Below are 23,902 nucleotides of genomic sequence, written 5' to 3' on the forward strand. Positions count from 1 at the left end.
CCAGTCTGACAATAAAAACATGTTTATTCATTATTTTTATATACAGTCATCAGTGAACTCCTTGCAAATCTGAGCAAAAAAACTCATTCAAATTTGTTGATAAAAAATGATTTACAAAATAACAATTAATTAATGGAACTTTCCTTTTTTGTTTGTTTGTCCATCTTCCAGGATGTTGTAACTGTCAAAAAGGATAAGAGAAAACCATGGCATGTTGGGTCACCACCACAACACTAACTGACCTTTGACCCCTAAGTCAAAGCAGTAGACTTCAAGTTATTCTCCTCAAGTGATCTTTGACCCTCAAGTGATCTTTGACCCCCAAGTCAAAGAAGTCTACAGACACTGCGTTTGTCTTGTCAAGTGACCTTCCTCTCTGCAGCAAGCAGTAGCTATTTCTGATTCTAGAAAGATACAGCGCTAACTTTTGGGGATTGAAAAATATTATCCGTTTGCCAAATAGAACATAGCTCAAACCTAATCCTTTTTAGTTGGAACTTATTGGCAATATAAGTTTACTTGTAATATTTGGCCAATGTTTGGAAAGGAGGGCTGAAAATTTGCATTTTGTTGCATTTTTTGTATGAGACGATCAAGCCTAGTAATTTTTAGCGAACATATTTCTGTTTTATGTTATAGCAAATTATTGCATATTAACATAAAAATAGTAAGATTAAGAGTAATGTCCTAGCATATACCCTATTAGATTCTGAATACTTACGACTTGTATCAAGTCTTTGAATTTTATGAATGCAGTTATAGGAAAAAATGCAAAATGTGTGTTTTTGGCTTCATACTTCAAAAAATTGGCCAACTATTAACATTTGACATTTATTTTATTGCTTATAGTTCCAACTAAAGGATTAGACTTTGTTTCATTTGACAAAACAGGATTTTTTTTTTAATTCTGTAAAATTAGTGTTGTATATTTCTGGAATCAGGATTAGGGATAATCTGAATGCGTTGATTGACCTTTGAACTTCTATATCGAAAGAGTAAGCACTTGGCTGAATTGAATGACCTTTAACCTCACAGACAGCTTGAGCCCTCTTACCCCACCTCTAATGAAACCAGGTTTCCATGGTTGTAGGTGATAGGGTTAGGGGGCAGGGAAGCTGCGTCATTGAGCCAGTGTTGAAAAGCAGCTGATATTAAATAGTTTGAGAAATTTTCAGGAGATGGGATCTCGTTTCAGGAAGAGGTCAATCTTAAGTATAAAGATTTAGAAATCCTGTGTACAGAATCATTTCTTGGCATCTTGGTTGGCTTTGCATTAACATCTCTTTTAAAACTAACACTGGGACCAATTCTTGTGGTATAAAAGATGTACTATGGCTGAAAACAAAGGTAGCTGCGTAACATCACATGAAAGTGTATAATGAAGAAATTATACCAAACTGCAGTCTTGGGCGTAGTGTATATTTAATACTGCACACAAAAAGAATCTTTACACTAAAAAACAAAGAGTGATTTCTTAAAGATACTTAACCCCCTGAGCACTACCTGCCGATCTAACATTGCCACTAATTGGTCAATTACATGATATCTTCACTTTAATCACCAATCAGAATTCACCCCAATTTTTTTGTTTATTCTAACAATGTTGTTGATTGGTCCAATTGATAATGAAAACTTCTTTTTGGCCAATCGGCAGGTAGTTCTCATGGGGTTAAAACTGAATGTGTTCAGCCATATCAAAAGGATGCACTTGTCGGCTGCTACATTTGTCTCTTTTCACATAATAGCCAGGAATAAATACCAGACTCATCTCAAGTGGAGGTCACTTCAAATTATCCCCAAGTCGCATGGTTAAGGAATGTTCTCTGTATTCCTAATCCATGTGACTTGAGGATGATTTGAAGTAACCTCCACTTGAGATGAATCTGGTATTTATTCTTAGCTATTATGTAAAAAGAGACACATGTAGCAGCCGACAAGTACATCATTTTGATACAAATGTACACAAATGACAAAATAAAGTGGTCGACAGAAGGGGAATTTTATTCTGCATATTTTGATACTTCATTTGGGCACATTGCGACTTTATTCCCCAAGTTGAATGACAAAAGTGATAAATTTTGATAGTACCCCCCTTCTGGGTGATCCAGCCACCTTTTTGAATGGGCTCATTACAGCATGACAATGCTCACTGTGCTCTGTTCATAACCTGTATGTTTTGAGGGAAAAGTCTATATAAAATAATTATATATATTTGAAATGCTCTCTTTTTTCATTCAAATTGGTGCAAGTTGGGGGAGGGAAAAGTTGCATTGTGTCGATTGAGGTATCAAAATACGCAGAATAAAATTTTCCATCTATGGACCACTGTATATAATAATTGAGTTTTATTGTCATTAAGAAATAACTTTCGTTTCGGTGTAAAGATAGTTTATGTGCATAGTATTTTATGTGTTCTGATGAAGATGGAAATTATGAGCAATAATTGTAGGTAAGGATCTGAAAACACATTTTGTATAATTTTGTAAAAAATTAAAATAGTAAGCTGAAATTGTACTTTATTTGCTGCTATAATGGTTAACAATTCATTTTTGAAATTTTACTTGCTGCTATAATGGTTAATGATTCATTTTTGAAATTTTACTTCATTTGCTGCTGTAATGGTTAACAATTTATTTTTGAAATTTTACCTCATTTGCTGCTGTAATGGTTAACAATTTATTTTTGAAATTTTACTTCATTTGCTGCTGTAATGGTTAACAATTTTTTTTTGGAGCAATTATTGGTATTGTTCTCAGTGCATTGAGAAGAAAACAATTTAATGTTGATAGCAACTGAAGTGTCTTTTCAGTTTGAAACAATGCATCCTTCATCCCTTTGCATACTTGGAGCGAGGTGATGTGAACATCTGTATAATACACAGGAGAATTTGCCAGGTTGGTTATGGTCAACATACATAAGCTGGGTATTACCTAGAGCCCAAAGTTATCTGTTTTACAGAAAAGGGTAAAGTAGAAAAACAGAAAATGGACTTGGCAACAACAGGCAAAATTTAAGCTTATTCGGGTCTTATTAACCGATCAAATATTTCACTGAAATTTACTTCAAATTTATCAATACTTGCCTCTAGGGGTCATGTTTGATGCTTCAGGACTTTTATTTGGCTATATCACCAATTTTGTGAGGTTTACATGTACATTGCCATGTTGGATCAATGTTTCTAGATAAAAACATTATTTACATAGTGTTTATTTAAGAAATCGGATTCCCTAAATTGGGTGAGATTTTATGGTTATTTTTAGAAAACGGATAATAACACGGAATTTAACATTTACAAAACGGAGAATTTCGGTCTCTAGTATTACCCTTCATGTAAGCAAACTCGGACAGGATTAGACAGCTTACGGATTAAAATCATCTGATGATCCCACAGTGGAGTCTTGACAATAAGCTAATTTTGCGTATACTTACTTACATAAAGGTAGACCACATGCATGAACCAATATGACAGTTTTTGTTATGGCAATCTGGCACCAGAACGTACATCTGCAAATTTGGCCTTGTTGAGGCACCATTTTGTAGGGGTCAGTTTGTGCAGTTATCGAATGAGTGCCAGTAGCCAGCCATAGCCAACTTGGTAAAATCTCCTGTGTTTATTGTTAATATTTCATGTGTAGTTGTTCGACCTTTAAGTCCAAAGAATACCGAGCCAAAATATATCGCGCCAAAATATACCGCTCTTCCAATGGTGCAAACTATGTATAACATAAATATTACTAAACTTAATTGCCAAGAAAAGGATTGTCGGACTTTGAACAATATTGATAGCGATGTGTTCATTATTACTTGTAAGATAAGAAATGAGAATAATTCTGAAGACTTTACCTTTAGTATCTGATGAGAATTCAGTGTTTGTGTGTGCATTTGTTTTTCCCACCTGTAGGGGAAATTTGTGTGTGTTATCACACCAAACACAGATTTAGCGACAACCAGGTTCGTCCCCTGTTGTCGGCCTTTCACAGCATAACCCCCAATTCTAAATAGACTAAAAAGTTATTTAAAATGTATTTTTATCATGATGCAGAAAACTGTGTTTTTACAACATTAAAGATGGCTGACATGATTGATAGCCTCATCCCCCACGACCATAAGCAATATCAAGATTTTGGCATCTGATGAAAGCTTATATTTTTCTCATAACCTAGAGATGTTTTCTTCAGATGAGATGAATAAAACATGGCAGCCACATCGTTCATGGTGGTATTGTTCTTTGGGCTATGTGATGCACCTGTCACATTCAAACCGCTGGAGCAATTTGGCTCAAAACTTGGTAGAAACCAAGATTATTTTGGAGATAGGCCTTCATTTAAGATAGAAAATGCAATATATGTGAATAAATCGGATCACCCACTTTGAACCACAATCCTGGACAAAATGGTTGGAACACTTTGATATGGGTACTATAAATATGCCCACATCCCAAGTGGTCCATGTTGCCAGTTATTTTGATCTTGCACCCCCTAGAAGCAGGGGAGGAGTATAGTAGGAGGGATGGGTTCAGACTTCACACCAAAGAAAACAATATTTTTGAATGTCAAGTATAACAGAAATACGGTTTCAAACAGTCTTACTTTGACCAAGTGTTCAAACTACTTATGCCCGGGATTTCAGGTTTTACTGTAAAATCTCTGATGTAAGAGCCTATTGCTACTTGTTAAAAATAGTATTTGTTTGGTTGGTATTTTAAAAAGGTCTTCAATTTATTCACAAGTCTGTATGATAGTGATTCATTTCCATAATAAAAAACAGACAAAATACATATAAAATACATCACATTGCTACAATATGTATACTCTAAAAGCGCACAATATAGTCGAAAGAATACATGTATAATTAAGTTACTTACATTTTATTTTTTATGTGCAATAATCTGTATATTTTGTGGCTTGCATGTAGCATTCTGTCATTTGTAAAAATCTGATCATTGTAAAAATGTAAATCTAATCATGTTCTTTGTAGTTAGTAGTCGGTGGGATGATTCTACGCAGCAAACTGCATCAATCCGCACTCCAGGGAGCAGATCAATATGATCTGTTATTGTGCATGAAGACGATATCGCAAAATTAGCACCTTGCATGCACAAAGTATCGCACCATGAGCACACTATATACACACACTTATTGTGATGCATTTGCAAGATATGCACTCATTACTTGATTATTTCCTGGATGCGGATGCTAGTGTCTATACTTGCTACTATATCTGCGCGTCCCGGCAGATCGCATTGGACTATTCCATATAAAATTCACACTACCCCTGTGAAAGATTATGGAAATATCTTCCGCAGGGGAGTATGAATTTCAAATGGAATGACCACATTAGGCAGCTCCATTTGAATTTCATACACCCTTTGAGACAATTCGTCCCGAATCTTCCACTGAGGGAGAGTGAGTTTCAAATGCTCTGCTAATGTTCATTCCATTTGAAATATATACTCCACCTGTGGAAGATATTTCCAAAATCTTCCACAGGTGGAGTGTGGATTTTAAATGGAATAGCCCATTGATGCGGATCTTGTTCTTGTGTGGAGTCGCCCAGTATGAGGTGGATGGAAGCATTGTATACTAATGAACAAATACATTACTGAATGTTCTATGCAAAAACAGTAATATGTGTAGACAGTTAGTTATCAGGGGTGCAAATAGATCTGAATATTCTTGGGCCATATTTGGTTAATTTTGGCTTGGTGTTTGAGAACTTCCCCAGCCATGATACCTTTGCTTTGGTGGTCTTGAAAATAAGTGCACAGGAAATTGTTTTTAGGGCCCGTTCCAGACAACAACAAAATTGCTAGCCCAAATTCAAGCAGGGAATTACAATAGCTTGTTGGAAATTTCCATGAGGCATGTGAAAGCCAAAGATTGTAGAAATTGCCTAGATAGAATCCTTGGCCACTCATGTCATGGTGTTATGCTTGTAAGTGACAACTGATAAACAGAGCATTCCAATAATGATTCTTGCATTTTGGTAGTGAACCATAGGGAAAATTCCCATCGCCCAATCTTTGTGTGCTGTTGTGACAGGATACATGTTCCAAATTTCAGACGCAGATTAAAAAAGCGAACTTGGCCACAATTGCGCAGAATCGGTCATTCAGGTTCTGGGGGTAAATTCTGACACAACAAGTCATACATAAATTTTTCAGACGACGTCAAACAGATTGTTAACCAACTAAGGGCGTCAGTTTAGATTTGGCCCAAGGTTCAGATATATTTGCATCCTCAACTTCAGTATTATAATATCAGTTAGCAGTGTAGGAATGTTAGCACCTAGTTTAGAAAGGGGTACTATTTTTGAGGCTGTAATGTTACAGTACATATCAAGGAAATATATATTCCACACATAATTTACTGGGTTTAGTTGCACAAGTTTTCACCATTTGATTTAGTTGCAATTTTAGTTATTTTAACAATAATATGACTCAACAGTACAACATGAGGCTGATGTTGGTAAATGTAAGTCTGAGTAATGGGAACTTGTGTCAAAGGTCAAATTGATTAATTGGTAATTAATATTTGTGGAATAATATAAAGAGTCACCTAATGGTGTGCATTGGCTCCTTTTTGCCTTATAAATTTCATGTCAAAATAGAGAGCTCCCTCTGAAAATCCTAATAAGAATTAAGGGTCTGTGTCACTCTGTGCCCTTATTTGCTGGGGGATTTTATGAGAGGGCACTTTTAGTTCGGGCCTTAAATACCAGTTATCTCAAGAGAGCCAAGCACCATTAGGCAAATCTTTGGTTTTAAGTATCAAATTCTTAATGGTGTATTTACTATATTGATATCCAATGTACCCCCCCCATTCCCTCATTCAATTATGTTGGATCACACATGGAATAACTTTTCCACAGTTGAGTTAAAACTGCTTTGTTTTAAAAGCTTTACCAGTGACACTTCATGCACTGAAAACAAGAGACTGGGTTTTATTGTTAAGTTTAATGTACAATATGTAGAATAAGACACCAGTGATTAATGCATATAGTAATTCATTAGTTATTAAGAACAAAAATACAATAGTATTGTGCACAACTTTCTACCTCCATTCCAAGCAAGCAGCTTTCTGCAGTAGAATTGTACTTAATGTAGTTAATGATATTTATTTTATTTATTTCAACTTTCTTTATACAGGGTAGCTCCTTCAGTGTAAAAGCACTGCTATTCTTGGAGGCCCTGTGACATACATGTACAGGTGTAATTCACTTAAATACATTTATTACACAAATATTACAAGAAAAATATGCAATACCATATTATAAAGAAATTACAAGAATCATGAAAATATGAAAATCAATGAACAGTGTGGATTGTGAGAGCTCTTGATTTAAATTCACTTAGGCTCAAGGAAATATAATTAGTGCGAGTGTCAACATCAACAGAACTATTCCACAGATTTGCTGCTCTCGCCTGAAACAATCTCTTACCAGAGTTATTGTTAAATTGAGGAACAACAAGTGAATTGGAGGAAGTACCTCTTGTGACATGATCATGAGTGGATTTGGTAAATGAAAATTTGGAACAAAGATAATCAGGAGCTCTGCCAGTAAGGCATTTAAATAACATAATAAGAATATGATTATTCCACCTTTTATCTAGTTTAAGCCACTTGAGAGAAGACATCATTGAATCAATATTAGTTCTGATATCAGCAGAAAGAATAATTCTGGCAAGGTTGTTTAAGAGAATTTGTAACTTACTTGACAGAGTAAGTGAACAGTTGGACCAAACATGACTGCAATAATCAAAATGTGGCATGACAAGAGAATCAGCAAGTTTTTGAGAATATAATTTGGAAGATAATATTTCACGTGACGAATAACACCACAACGTTTAGAGATGTTGGAAGCAATTAAATCTATATGATGTGACCAAGTCATGTGACTATCAAAAATAATTCCAAGATATTTGAAGTTGTCAACTCTCTCAATAGTCTCACCCTCATAAATTAAAGAAATATTTTGGTACTTACTAAGATTTTGAGGGGTACCAAAAAGCATCAATTTAGTTTTGCTGATATTCAAAGTAAGGTGGTTCTTTTTAAACCAGCTGGCAATTTTACATATGTTAAAATTTAGACTGTTTTGAAGACATAAAGGATCTGATGAGCTAACAAGCAATGAAGTATCATCAGCATACATTACTGTTTTACATATAACACTATCAGGCAGATCATTTACAAAAATAATAAATAATAAAGGACCTAATATAGACCCTTGTGGAATTCCAATGTTAATTGGTTTTAAATCTGATAAAGAACTGCCTACTTTTACTGACTGCATTCTACTTATGAGATACGATTTGAACCAGTTGAGTTCATTGTCCCTGATGCCAAACTTCTTGAGCTTATTAAGAAGAAGACTGTGATTGACAGTGTCAAAGGCTTTCTTAAGGTCAAGAAATATGGCACCAGTTACCTTTCCTCGTCCATGTTCATAAGAATAAAATCTTCAACATCAATAACTGTTGTTGCAGTAGAATATTGTGAACGAAAACCAGATTGAGATGGGTTTAGAAAATTATTTACAGACAAATAAGAATACATTTGATCATGAACTGCACGCTCAATTATTTTAGAAACAATACTTAGCACAGAAATTGGACGATAATTTTCAACATTAGATTTACAACCAGCTTTGTAAATAGGAACAACTTTTGCATTTTTCCAAACAGAAGGAAAAACACCAGTAGCTAAGGAAAGATTACATATATATGCAAGTGATTTACAAACAATAGGAGCAGCAGTTTTGAATAATTTGACATCAATATCATCAAGTCCAGGAGATTTGTTATTTGAGAAATTCCAAATTTGATCAAAAACATAATCAGCAGATATACAATAGAAATTAAATTTACAAGCATCATTCACAGCATTATAATCATAACCCAAATTATTAACTTGAATATTATCTTCATCGTGAGAGTTAAATTTACTAGCTAGGTTAGAGCCAATAGTAGTAAAGTAATCATTAAAAACATCTGCAGTATCTTTGTCATTAGTAGTTACTTTATCATCAACTTTAATGTTAGCTACTGAACTCTTATTTTTACCAGGAATAACCTTTCTAATTGTTTTCCATAATTTCTTAGAATTGTGCAAGTTATTTTCAATCTCTGTGTTGTAGTAATTTTTCTTAAGAGTTTTACGTAAGTTATTGACTTTATTGCGAAGAGTTTTGGCTTTATCCCAATCAAGTGGGTCATTAGTTTTATGAGCTTTATCATAATAGAATTCTTTATCTTTAGTAAGTTTCAGGAAGTCAGTAGTTACCCATTCAGGGAGATATCCTCTAATCTTCTTTTCCCTAATTGGGGCATGATTATTACATACCTCGTTGAACATATCAAACCAGACTGCCCAGGCAGAGTCAACATCTGAGTAACTAGTAACTATATCCCAGTCTTTAGTTTTAAGTGAGTTAATAAAATCAATATCATTGAAATTTTTATATGAGCGAGATTTAATTAATTTAGGAGGGTTTTTAATTTTCTTACTTTTACGCATTACAACAAAATTAATGAATGATCACTCAAGCCAAGATGATGTACTCCATGAGCAGTGATCATGTCAGGATGTGTTACAAAAGCAAGATCTAAACAAGATCTTGTTTCAGGAGTAATTCTTGTAGCTTCAGTGATCAATTGAGTAAAGTTTGAGTTTTTAGCCAAGTTTTTAACCTTTTTAGAGAAGTTACTTTTAAATAAATCAAGGTTAAAATCACCAACAACTATAACCTCATTATAATTAGCCACAGCATTCTGTAACACAAGATCAATTTTAGTTAAATACTCAGCATTTGAATTAGGCTGTCTATAAACAGTACCAAGCAAAATTGGTTTAGTACAAGGTAAATTGATTTCAGTGAATAGAACTTCAACATCATTATCAATACTTATATTAACCTCTTCATTGTAATCAATACCTTCTCTTATATACACAACAATACCACCATGTTCCATACCAACACGGTCTTTTCTATATAAATTGTATCCATCAATAACAATTTCATTATCATCAATGTTAGGTGTTAACCATGTCTCAGTGACACATAAGATATCAATATTATTTGAGAAAAGAAAAATTTGGAGATGATCTGTTTTGTATCTGAGACTCTGAATATTAATGTGACACATTTTAAACCTCTATTCAAATGACACTTAAGATCAATAAATTGGCCCTCACTGAAAGGAAGTTCATCTAAACAAATTCTGGTGAAGCAAGAATTACAAAGCCAATTTGAGTGGTGATGAATAGAATTAACTTTGTCAATATCAGTACAATCATAATGAAAATCAAGAGAACATTGAGAACAAGAAACTGAGTTGTTTACAAATACCTTCTTAAAACATTCTCCACAGGTGGAGGTTATCTGAGAATTTTGACATTTATACATTCATTTTAGAAACATTACGAGAAGAATTGACACTTGTATATAAAGTTATATCATTAGAATTAGAAACATCTTTATCAGAGTCTTTAGACCCTTCATTATTTTGAGAGCCTATACATGTATCTGTATAATGACCATTATCATCATCACATGCAGCAGAACCTTTACAAACAAAATTATTAATAGTACCACCAGAACAATTATGATTAACAACACTTTCAACATAATATATATCAGATTCAGAAGATTTCTGTATAGGCTCACTAAATGCATGTACATGTATATCATCATGATCATAAATTGAACTCTTATCAATATCACAATTAGTGGAGTTATCAAAATAACATCATCTGACAAGTCATTTCCAACATTAGAAAAATATTCATTAGTATTATGCATGTACAACAAATGGGGCTTTTGATGAACATTTGATTTACAAAAATTGCATGTGGTACATGTATTAGTTCCATTCATGTGATTACAAGGAATTGAGTCTTTGTAAAGTTCACTTTGAAAGTTCACCTTCTGCGATAAGGATTAGCTGTGTTGGATCCACCTGGGGACAGGAGAAACTTCAGCCAGTCTGGAGCCCGAGGCACGATGAATTGGGGTTTGCGCTGGAAGGATTTTTGACGACCCTGTTGAAAAAGGGAAGGATGAGCACTACGTAAAAAATTCTGGTAATTTTTAGCCAAGAAGCTCATACCCCTAGTGTCTGGGTGAAGGCCATCATAGAGTAGATCCGTGGTAACAGCAGAGTTGTTGATGTATGTCCATTTGTGTTCTTTACACAGATCTCTTAAGAATTCATTGCATTCATCAATATTTTGAACAGGAGGTTTATCACGTGGAAGTATTGATGATACCGCGACAGAGCAGTGACTGGGGATGTTGGTTTTCAGTGTATTGCACATCTGTGACAGTTTTGTCTTTATAGTATCGATGTTGTCCTGTTTCAAGTTATTTGTGCCAACATGTACAATTACAGAGTCGGCGTCTGTACACTTACCACTAACAATATCACTGCGAACTTGTTCAATCCTTCTTCCACCAACAGCGGCATTAACAACATTAGCACTGCGTGAGAGCGATCACATTTGATTCTTGTCATGATGGAGTCTCCAAGGAGAACAACTTTGGGTTTAGTAGGCTTGGCTTTTGGCTTAGTTTCTGTTGACTTTGGGGTGCAACGGTGCATTTGATGCAGGATTTGAGCTTGCCGCAGGATGCGTGTCCAGATTTGGAGACTTAGTTGATGCCTGATCGAGAGCCGCAAATCTATTAGAAGTAGATACTGCAGCTGGTGATCGTGTTGGCGGCGAGTTTGAATGTCTGGTGGGAACCTTGTTCCATTCTTCTTTGAAGTAGCTGTTTTTGTTGATGGGCTTTGAGTTGATGGGTGACAAAATGCGTCTCTATATGTAGTCTGGGTGTGTGTGCTTACCATATCATTATCATGTTTTGACAGTTCCTGAATTTGCAGCAGGAGTTGTTCGCGTTCATCTGCAAATTTCTGGTCTTTAGCATGAAGCAGTTTTCTTTCACACTCAAGTTCAAACTCGAGCAAGTCTACATCAGCAACTCTATTTATCATAAGTTGCAGCTTCACTTTCCCATCTGTCACTTGGTCTGTTAAGTCTTTGTTTTGCTTTGTCAGCTCAGTTACTTGGTTTCTCAAGATGGCATTTTCACCTTGATACATGGCTTTCTCTTCGGTCCACTGAAGTAATTTGTGTAGTAACGGATCACCAACCATTTGAGATGACTTCAGTGGAGTGGATGTAAAAGTATATTCACTGGCAGCATTGACTTTAGACACATTTGGTTGTTCTACCTTTGATTCATCATCCACAGAGTGGTTTACAGTCGCATTCTGTAAGGCATTCATTACCTGCTTTGCCATCACAGGTAAAACTTCATCAACCCACACACTATACCCTGCTCCCTGAACTCTGACAATTCCAGTGGTGTAGAAAGTTATTGTCACATCTGACGACATACTGGATGTAGATGCTAGTCCTCTATAGATCCTTCCATGCTTCTCTATATGACATTCGGGCTGACCACACATCTGCTGAACTTGCTCCTCAAGAGAAGATAAAGCTAACTCATCATTAACTTTCAAAGTGAATGAGTTTTTTCTCTGGAAACATTCCCATACAGAAGTTGGCATATTAAAAAGTTCATCCTGTGAGAAACCATTAAAGGACATACATGTAGAGTTGAGCATCATTGATTGCTGCTGAACTTGGTTGCTAGGCTCCATTGTTATGTTCATCAGTGCAATTGTCAAGTCAATTGTCCAACACTTGAAATAAATATTGATCAGCTGGATGAGCAGTACATAGCAACCACTGCAGTATGGAGTATTAGTATACAATCCAATGAACAAATTATGAAATTAATTTCATAAAATATCTCAAAAAGTTGGAATTCAATATCCTTCAAAATTGACAAGTGTATTCCACAAGTTTAAATAAAGTCACAGTTAAAATTTGTAGCAAGCAACAACCAGTAAAAGCTGTTAATTGATGATTGAAGTCAGAGCAAGAGCAGAGCATGTGTGCTGTGTGCTGCAGCTGTGTAATTTAATATATTTGACATATAATAGGATATAAAGGTTTAGACGCTTCTTAAATTTAAAGAATTGGCCACAAAATTTAAAAAAGCATTGTGCACAACTTCCTACCTCCATTCCAAACAAGCAGCTTTCTGCAGTAGAATTGTATTTAACGTAGCTACTGATATATCTGACATATAATACATGTAGGATTACCAAGGTTTAGACACTTTCTAAATAAAAAGAATCGGCCACACTCCTGCTGTGTGTCTCTGTACATAAGTTTATGTCACAATAAAAAGGAATTTGGCACCACATGTGGTTTGTTCCTATTCGACCATTGCACAGGTCCGCTATATGCAAGAATAGCCTCAAACTGGCAATAGACATGAAAGAAAGAATTACGTAACTCTACACAATGTTATAATGACTGGTTCGACTCTCATTCATGTATGCTGCCAGATCAGGCATATGGGGGAACCGTGCAATGGGTGAATAGCGCTACCGATGACCCAACAGGTACCGATTGGTTCTTTCTATCTTGCCCTGAAAATGTAATTAAGGGTCGATTTTTGTTTCTTCGTGTGACAATAAAATCCCAACTTACATTTGCGTAAATGCCCATAAGCATGCGCCAGCCACGTATTACGCTACATGCAAGTAAGTGTAAGTGCTGTGCTCGACCGCATGCATGGCATTCTATTTCAATAGGCTATGTTACACATCATTTATTTGCCTATCATAGTCCGAACAAACTTGAATTGTATTGATCATAGTAATGAAAATTTGCATAGTACTATTGTTGTTAATTCATTAAAAAACCAATAGCACTATGCAGGACAAGATGGAAAGAGCCACTATGTACTATTTTGGGCACCGATAGCACTATAGGATCAAATTAGATGTAGTGCCTTGTAGACTTGAAGTCACAATTACATACACTACCAATAAAGCATACAAAGTCACCAATTTAATAATCATCTTCATTATTTTTATTTTGTAATAGATACCCTTTATGTTATGTTTCATAATATTATGAATATATTTCACTTATCCTAACAATTTTAAACAATATGATATTATCGTCTTTACATTCTATTAAAATGTATATTTTTAAAATGTTGCTACGTCACATTCTGGTGCATGATCTACACCTCAATAGGGTGGCGTTGTGTGTGATATAATTTGGTGAGTTAATTTTGAGGTGCCCTTTAAATAATATGTGTAAGATGATAGGTTTGAGTTAAGGGTGGTTCATATCATAGCACCCTTGGCATTGGTGCTTATTAGATCATTCTTATATGTGATATGGTCAAGCTAAAGGGGTAGTTTGTGACGTGATAACCAATTTTAGTTTGGTAAATAAGTGTTTTTAAGCAGCTGATTGGAAATCATGAAAAGTTGTTACAAAAGATGTATGCAGTAAGCAAAAATACCACAATCAATCAAATTAAACTTTTGAACTAAACACTCAAAATATGTTGGGGTTGAAGAAGATTAAGAATGTTGTCCTTGCACATTGAAATGTTTGATATCATATTGAATGATATTACAGTGGAAATTCATTAACACGAAGTTGTGCGGAATTCAAATTTTACTTATTGTTATCAGAAGTTTGTGTTATCCAGTTCTAATAGCATGTGAAATGTATGCTTGGGAATGTAAAACATACTTCTTGTTATCAGGAACTTCATGTTAAGAGGGTTCGTGTTAACGAGTTGCCACTGTATATTCAAGAAGCAGAATATTTTTTGCGACTCTTATCTCGAAAAGTCTATTTTAGCAACAAATGATTCGTCTTTGCTTGGTTGTGTGTCTAGAATATTCATTCCAGAGGGAGGATACAATTTTGAGAGCTACCAGTAAGGTAGATAGTGTTTTTTCTCTGTCTTTCTAAAAGATAGAGTAAGCTATAGATATAGAAAATAGCAAGGCTATTTTGCTGTGATAATAAGTGTATGACTTATTGAATGTTTATGCAGAGAGGGATGTGATATGAATCAAGTTCTGGAGTGCATGTTTCAGCCCACATTGGCTATAACATCTGAAAGCCATATCAGTTCGGAGGCACTCATAATTCACGGACGTCTCTGATATCAAATACTCTTGAAGCGTCATGTCACATAACAGTATCATATTTCAGAAACGTCTCATAAATCACATGCTCCCTAGTTTCAAAACCCAGTCGCAAACGATATTAGTAATTTTGGTGAACGTGCCAGCGCAGTGGGATTAATTTTGTGAGTAGGCCTTATCAGGGTTGTAGCTAGCCCAAGTTGAGTGCCTGCTAATTTTACTATCCAATTCATGAATAAAGCGCAGGCTCGGGTACTCTTGGGATTTTTTTACTTCAAAACATTTGATTTTGGCCATTGCAATCTAAGTATGTTCTGGGACCATTTGTCAGAATTTGCACAGATAGATATAATTTTTGCACAGGTAGATATTTGCTAAACATATGAAAGCTTATTCTAATACACTCAGCTTCGTTCCGATGTGCTGCATCGAGTGCCCAGCTGTCAACAAAGCTCGGCGTATGTGATATCACAGACCCCGTATGTGAAATCACTGACCCGTCTTTGAAATCAGAGACGTCCATGAATTACAAGTGCCCCCGAACTGATACCCCCCTGTGGTAGACATAACCTTGATTAATCTTCCACCACACAGGGAGTGTGAATTTCAAATGTACCTGAATGGGTAACTCCATTTGAAATCTACACCCCCTCTGTTGAAGATTGAGATCATGTCTCTCATAGGGAATGAATGGATTTCAACTGGAATAGACAATTTGCCAATTTATTTGGAGGAATGGTGCTTTTCTGTATAAACATGCACATTGATGTGAGATTTTTTTCAAGTATACCAAATTACATTGTATCCCATATTACATTGTATCAATGCAGAATGATAAATAAACATACTATTTATGCCAATCATAACTGGTTGTTGGTGTTTGTATAATATGTATATGTATCAAGTTTGAAACATTTTTTTCTAATTTTCTTGAACGTATAGGTAATAATATAGGTAAATGGTGTGTTACCTTTTGACCCCTTGCATGGTCATTTCAAAACAAGGTTCTACCCACAAAGTGTGTGTTGTGTGTGCCTACGCCTGTCTAATGGGTGCTTTAATTACTGTGCCCTCTTTGCAAAAGCCTTCTGGCGCATTCCTAGAAAAACACAAGAAATAAAAATGCATGCGTTTGCAGGGAGAACCTGGTAGCAAGATGGCGGATCCATGCAAAAGCCGAATAGGGTTAGGATTAACAATTTTAAAACATAATACCCTTCCACATGTAGTCCTGGGTTTAAAAAGCCCACTTTTATTATAAAAGTCACTCAGACCATGATTCATGAATGATACAGGGTGTCCCAAAATCTGGGTGATAGTATCCATGGTAGCAATATTTTGAAGTTGGGAAGTCCTTAGAAAATTTGTACCATGTTAAAAATAAGCTTTAAAATTTCAGGCTTCATTTGCTATAGTTGTAGCTGGGTAGCAGTGTACCCAGTGTCTTAGCTAGCCACCCGTCTGGCCGTCATTTTAGACGGGGAGTTTGCTCCTGGGACGGGCAAAATTAATGCCTTTGACAGATGCTACATTATAATTGTAGGTATTTAGAAAGTCTGTTGACCTTTTTAGTAATCCAGGTTTGCAAAACAAGGCTATAGCAGCACATATTGGAACTCTTTGAACCCCAATGGGGTGTAGAAGTCTGGTAAATGTTTTAAAGGTCAAATTGGGACAGGCACAATTATTCAAATGACGGGCAAACCTGAATTTCTAGCTAAGACCCTGAGTGTACCTCAGGGGTCAGCAACAATAGGAATTTGGCAGTGGATCTTATAGAGTCTGACATTTCGCTGTTCTTATATTTAATATTAATCAAGGGAGGAATTAAATCGGGAATGGTCTTTTTCAAATATAAATAGTGGACCTAGTGTGGGCTATCACATGCAGATATAGGTAGTGTATGTGCTTAGTCCGTGATTCGGAAGTCACATAGAGTCGTTGGTCCCGTGTACAGAAAGAGTCAAACCCTGTGCACGTTAAGTGTCGGAGCTATTCGAAAAGAGAAGGGGGACCATCCCCGGTTCTGATATCTGCAATCAATCCTAGGTACCAGGATCGTGCATAGGTAAAAAACTACGCATGTTAAGCCCGTGCGACAATACTCAATTTGAGGTATGCACGTATATAGGAAGAAGAACTACAGGTCTTTCAACTTTTCCATCATGTAACACTTGGTACACATGCTGCAACACACAAGCATACAGCACAGCTAGAACCGTTGCAGAACTTCATGCCAATCACACTCTTGCAATTACATTATCAAGTAGACTGCGTCTTATGCTGTGTATGCTACTTGTTCATGGTGGGTATGGTACATGATGGCCTAAGATTATTTGAAAGACCTGTAGTGTAGTAATATTTAAGAAATAAAGGGTAATGCATTATCCTTTACACCCAAATAATGTGTCCCGAGGCAGTAAAAACGTAAATAATGGGTGAGGTGCAGCCGAACCCATTATTTAAACGTTTTTACTGCTGAGAACACATTATTTGCGTGTAAGGATATTACCAGAAAAAATGGGATTCAAGAGAAAATATAATTTTTGGCACAAATATTTTAAGTTGTTTACTTCAAGGTGGAGCGCGTACGCGTAAGTGACCGCGCGTATCACAGAAATATTGCACGCGTAACCAAGCATAATGCTGTGCATAGAATGTGTTACGGCGCTTGACCCATTATTGCAGAATAATCGGCTTTCATGTGACGTGTTTTAACAAATCACAGTGCGCGATTTTGAATAATGGGTCGTAAGAGTAATAGAATTTCCAATATTTTGCACAGATTTTACTACCCAATAGAGTAGAATACTGCCAATGCTGATGAATACTGTATTGATCAGATTCATCAGGTTTGTTGATCAAATGTTATTTTTCAATTTTGAAGACAAATTTTATTTCACTGATATTTCATCGGAGGACCTCTTCAGAACTGATCAGCTAATCCACTTTCCTGGGAGACTGGTTTCCAGACAAATTGCCCTTCTACATGTCATGTGTATATGCCCCACAAGGCTTTTTGAAGTTTGGCAGGCACAGAAGGAGAGGGCATACTTTCTCATCTGTATGCTTTCTCAGCTGACAAAAGATTACTCAAATCAAAGTATGCCTTGTCGTTTTGTGCTCGCCATACTTCAAAAAGGCTTATGGGATTTAGTTAGCACACACTATTCAAATCTGCCACTGCGAAATCCAACATGGCTTTGCTCTCAACTTCAAACGAGACAGACTTTAGCATCTGCCCCCCCCCCCACCCCCCAAAAAAAAATTGCTGCATGATCCGTCACTCTCTTAAGAAACATGTCTCATTGTTCTATTTTCAGGTTGTTGAAATAGGACGAGCTGAACTAGATGCCCTATCTACAGTACCGCCGTACCCAGTTGCACTAGATTCAGAAAGCGGAGAGAAAGTATCCAAATTAGCATCATCAAGGTCAGAAAGCGAGGACAGTGATGGAGTATTTGAGAAAGAGATAATGGTTACAAGCTGAGTATGGAATGCGTACGAGGGCTGTGAAATTATTGGGTTTTGATCCGAACATTCAAGAACATTTGGAGATTAATTTGTGCTTGCACAGCATTGGTATAAGTAACATTGCTGTTGGATGGATAAAAGTTTGGCAGTACCCTTCTGTCTGGAAGGTATTTTCAAAGTATCATCTCCTGCCTGGCAGTTATGAAGTACCCTCCCACCTTGTACCTGGCAGGTAATAACTGAACAGGTTATCCCAATGTTGGGCTTGTAAAGGATCACAAGTACAGTGTATACATTCAAAAAATGATCACACATGGTGTATTAGAATTCCTGATGTGTATTATGTGCAAAAGATCAACTGGTCAAATATGACCGGCTACACGCATGTCACACACACTCTAGGCATGGCAAAAAACTCTATACAATAGAGGCCGTCATCAGCATGACGTCATAATATGCCGCCATCTTGTGGGTACACGCTGCGATGGTCGTTCGATCTCCATGCGTGAACAGCAAAATCACTGTGTCGATGCGTGATAACAGCTGCGTGGCAAGCTGCGTCTTGCGCGTAGTGTCCGACGCATGAACACACATATAATTTGTACAAGATGGCGAAAGGCTGACGGCCTCTATTATGAAGATTTGTAATCTCACATGTATGTTCACCACAGCTTCTGTATTGATATTACTAGCCCAGCAATGGTAAGTTTGAAAGAATACATTGTTCAGGGGTGAAAAATGCTTTGGCAACTATTGTAAATAATTATAAACCTTGTGGTGTGTGGGTCCCCAGTGACATACCTCTTAATGTTCCATTCACTGTTGTATTTGTATCATACTATTGAGAGTGCAATTAACAATTAGCCAAAAACACTGCCCTCGTGTGAATGTTCCGATATTGTGAAAACTGCTTTTTGAAAACCTGATAGAAATGTTTTATATTTTTATGTAAAATTGAAGACCTCATCATTAAAAGGGGTTAAGTCATAAAATCATGAAAAAAGTGTCAGTGTCTGCTACAACCTTTGTGTAAATTTCATTGTGTAATAATATTGTAGAGCATTGAAATAGCATGGTCAAAACCCACATCCTTGCATTGAAACTATATGGACACGACAACATTCTTTTACTATTTATCTCGAAATGCACTCAATGTGACTTAACCCCCTTTTAGTTCAGAGGTCTTCCAATTGTGTCGCCAATTTTGAAAATGTGTAGGCTTCCACTAAAAGTGTAGTTATTATACAATGTTGTTACTTTGGCATTCATTTTGATAGCTAAACTGTACAAAGTGTACCACAGCACAACTGCCAACTTAACTTTGATAGATTAAGATGTTTGACCTTTGACCTAACCTTGGCTATTGAGATTCCAAAAAATATATATATATTTCCTTCAGAAATGAAACTGTCATCAAACGCCAGCACAATGGGCTATTCCAGATGAAATCCACCTACCCCTGTAGAAGACTTGACCTTAACCTCCTACACAAGGGGTGTAGATTTTAAATGGAGTCACCCTTTCAGGTAAAGTCATGTCTTGAACTGGAATAGCCAAATGCTACTGGATGCAGAGGAGTAGCGCCAAGGTGGGTGGGCCAAAAGACACCCAAAAAAAGACACCCTTTCGAGTAACCCCATTTGAAATTAACACTTCCTTGTATTGGAAATTAAGGTCATGTCTGGAGCTGGAATAGCCCTATGCCACTGGATGCAGAGGGGTAGCGCTGAGGTGGGTGGGCCAAAAGACACCATCTTCAGATCACTTGAAATTGGAGAATATTGAAAGTGTTGTGTAAATGAATCACTGATTTAATTTTGAAAAACAAACTTGTTATAATCTCATCAAAATAAGAAATTTGTTTAAGGATGGTGCAATAATGGTAAATTTATTATGTAAAATCATTTCAAATGATTATTTTCAATTAAAATTTGTGTAAATATTTGGGTGAGGGATAGGAATGTTAATAATGTATAAATGTGATAAATTTCGCAAAATATATTGTAGTAAAAGAAACAAAGTCATGGTAATTATATTTTAAAAATCAATTGCTCTTCCACAATTAAAGGGGCATTTCGTGATCCACAGCCTCATCCCCCACTTTTCTAAAAAAAAGTTCATATTCTTATACCACTGGAAACCTCTTGGCTGCATAATTCTTGCAGATTAATTTGTTTAGCAAAGATATCTTCAAATTTGAATGTTCTGGTATACCAGAATGTAATTTAACTCAGTGGCCTGTGGAGCAGTGCAATAAATCATGCATAACTCCCAAATGCAAAATCAGAATCAACTGAAAAAAGAGGATGCTAGGATCACAAAATACTCCTTTAAGAAATATTACTGATGAAGTTTTGTTGATTTACAGATTGTGTACATCATTATAGATCACTGCCCATTTGTAGAACATGTCCATTTTCTTGACATGTGTTTCACAGACACTGCAGTAATAGAATTTTTTTAAATGCACAAAGCCCATGCGTTTGTTCAACCCCAGTGGGCACAGGTTAGGATTTCGATGTTGAATCAATGTTGATACAACGTCAAAGTTTCAACCTAACCTGATTTCAACCTGACTTCAACGTAGAGGTTAGCTGAAATCAGGTTGCAATTTCAACGTTGATATACAACGTTGAAATTTCAACCTGATTTCAACTTACTTCTAGGTTGAAATCAGGTTGAAGTCTATCAGGTTGAAGTCCATTTGCAAATACAACATTGATTTCAACCTGATTTCAATGTCGAAATTGATTTCGATGTAGAAATTTCAGCATGATTTCAACGTCAGGTTTGCCCACTGGGACATTCAGAACTGGGGCTGGAGCTTGATTTTTGAAAATCAAAGACAGGGATATGAAGTATAAGCTTTTAAGGTGAAGTGTTATAAGGTATATTTTACAGATCAAGTGTATTTTTTTTCTGGAAAGAATGAAAATGTTTATTTTGGTATAATTGTACAAAGAATGACAACTGTCAGAATATAAGATCAATGATTGAACCATTAATTTATGGGATTTTACAATCTTACATTCAGGCATTCTCAAAAAGATTATGTGAAGTGCCACTTTCTAAAGTAGTTTTAACCTAAAGTACCACTATCCCAAAAAAATGGAGCGAATGAAGCATTTTACCGCATGTAAAACAGGGTCCTAATTGGCGTCACACGCCACTCGGGACCCCGAGGTGCACCACTTCAAGTGCATGCGCCGCTATTTGAGAATGCCTGCTTTATGCTCATCACATGATGCTGGTTTTCCCATCACATTTTTTCAGAAAACAAACAGATAAACCTTTTCAGTACTCATTATTTTGTGAAGTTTTGTTATTGGTCAAAATGTAGTTTTAAATACAGTCTTCATGCACAGGCTTACATAGTTCTTTTCTAGACTAATCAACCCATTTTATTTGAATACCTGTTTTATAATATATAATCATGTCCTCTAGCAGTGATTGCAGTGGATTCAAACAACCTTGCAGAGAAAAAAAATAATGTAGTCTTTCCAAAGTTGAATTATATTCATTGCAAAACTTAACATGAACTGTCAACACAAAAAAAATATTTTCCCCTGTATATCTTTCTAGTGCATTGTGTGAAAAAGTGTGTATTCTAACTCAAAATTTCTTATTCTAATGGTGGAGGAAACGAAAAGGAAAGAAGAAGAGTAAATCAGACAGGGGCATATATTCTAACAGAAATTTTAAATTATTCCTTCACGTGAACGCGCTGTGGCCACATTCCTCCCCAGATGATTTTCCCCAACCAGAATCCTACAGAAAGGGACCCAAAAGAGAAAAAATATTATGTTGGTTGCTATCTGCATGTACTTAGATAACACATGTTTCCTTTTTATTTCTTGTTCCCTCTCTTCCCTGACTGGAAGTAGGTGAGTATTTGTCAGACCCGGAAACTGTTCTTATACAACTTTTAGCAAATTCTTCCCTAGATGGTACAGTCTGCACACTGAACCATTGGGCTATTCCATTTAAAATCCACACTACCCATGTGGAAGATTTAGCTAAAGTTTGCCACAGAGGGAGTATCAATTTTGAACAGAACAGACAATTGGGTAACTTCCATTTGAAATACTCACTCCAGTTGGGGAAGATATGGGTAACGCTATAATACAGGGGGGAGTATGGGTTTCAAAATGATTAACTCTGACCAATTACACTTGAAAAACATACTCCCCCGTGGAAGATATTTCCAAAATGGTCCACAGGGGTAGTGTGGATTTCAACTGGAATAGCCCATTGCGTCATCCTTGAATCCTGTTGTAACTTTCTTTTTTCAATCCCTTTACATCCTTTTACAAAACACAAATTTCCCTCCTTTGGAGGCGAATAACGGACGGAAAGACACCTCTGAAATCAGAAGCAGTCAGTTGGTTTAATAGTGCCCTTTAGTACATGAGTACCTTTTTTATTTTGTCAGAAAATGAAATATGACTAATTATTGTACTCAGATTTGAGTTCAATTTTGAAGTATGAACCCAGTTAAGTCTGCAATATTATAATAGCAATATTCGTCAAGAAAAAGCAAGTGGCTTCAGGTACGTAGGCATTTTTTAAAATTTTGTAGATGTAGATAGTAGTAATTTTGTAGGTATTTCCTAGACTGTATTTTGTACTGTTTGTTAGTATTTCTTTAATGACTTTGATGGTTAGAAATGAATTACATTTTGTGAAAATGGTCTAACTTTTATGTACATGTAAGCCTACACAAAATTAGCCTGTTGTCAAGTCTTCATTGACGGATTGCACAGCTTTATTCTACAAGCTGTATAATCCCTGTCTTGATACAAGGCTAACTCTGAGTATACTTGCATATGATTCAAATGAGTACATGCAATAGTCAAGGTGTAAAACATGTGTCAGTTTCATCAAGTCAGGTTTTTATTACCTTCTGCAAGCAATTACTGAAATGTACCTGATGAGTGTCTATTCGCCGATTCCATGATCATCTCAAAATGAGGTTCTTCCCGCACAATGTGTGCTATGTGTGTGTACATCTGTCAAATGCATGCTTTAATCACGCACTTCCAAAATTTAGAAAAATATACAAAAAGTCCCTAATATTCAAAATTTTCAAAAAAATCAGGTTTTTCACACTTTTTGGGCAAAAGGTCCAAATTTTGTCCACTTTTCACAAAATTGCCCCTCCCCCCTTGGAAAAAAGTCCACTTTTTCAAAATCAGCACCCCTCAAATGAAATCCTGCGTACAGGCCTGGCTTTAATTACCACGTAGGCTTTGCAAGACTTCTGGTGCATTGATAGAAAAGAGCACAAAAATGTGCATTTTGCGCATGCGTTTGCAGGGAGAACCTCGAATTGGTAGCATTTTGCTAGATACATTGCTTTCATGAAGGTAAAGCCAAGAAAACTCAAA

General features: G+C 36.1%; 1 protein-coding gene across 5 annotated transcripts in view; it reads left to right on the forward strand.

Moving 5' to 3' along the window:
- The window catches only part of LOC140148244 (6-phosphofructo-2-kinase/fructose-2,6-bisphosphatase 1-like), an 86,064-nt gene extending 66,569 nt beyond the window's left edge, over positions 1 to 19,495 (forward strand). For 2 of the 5 annotated variants that reach the window (XM_072170121.1, XM_072170117.1), the window contains exon 15: positions 18,364 to 19,493. In XM_072170121.1, coding sequence (XP_072026222.1) covers positions 18,364 to 18,531 — 168 coding nt within the window. In that variant the 3' untranslated portion in view covers positions 18,532 to 19,493. Of the gene's footprint in view, positions 1 to 171; positions 607 to 18,363 lie in introns of those variants that run through there. The other 3 variants (XM_072170119.1, XM_072170118.1, XM_072170120.1) reach the window with 3 other exon arrangements.
- The last annotated feature ends 4,407 nt before the right edge of the window (positions 19,496 to 23,902 follow it).

This window comes from Amphiura filiformis, chromosome 3, assembly GCF_039555335.1.
Source record: "Amphiura filiformis chromosome 3, Afil_fr2py, whole genome shotgun sequence".
NCBI lineage: Eukaryota > Metazoa > Echinodermata > Ophiuroidea > Amphilepidida > Amphiuridae > Amphiura > Amphiura filiformis.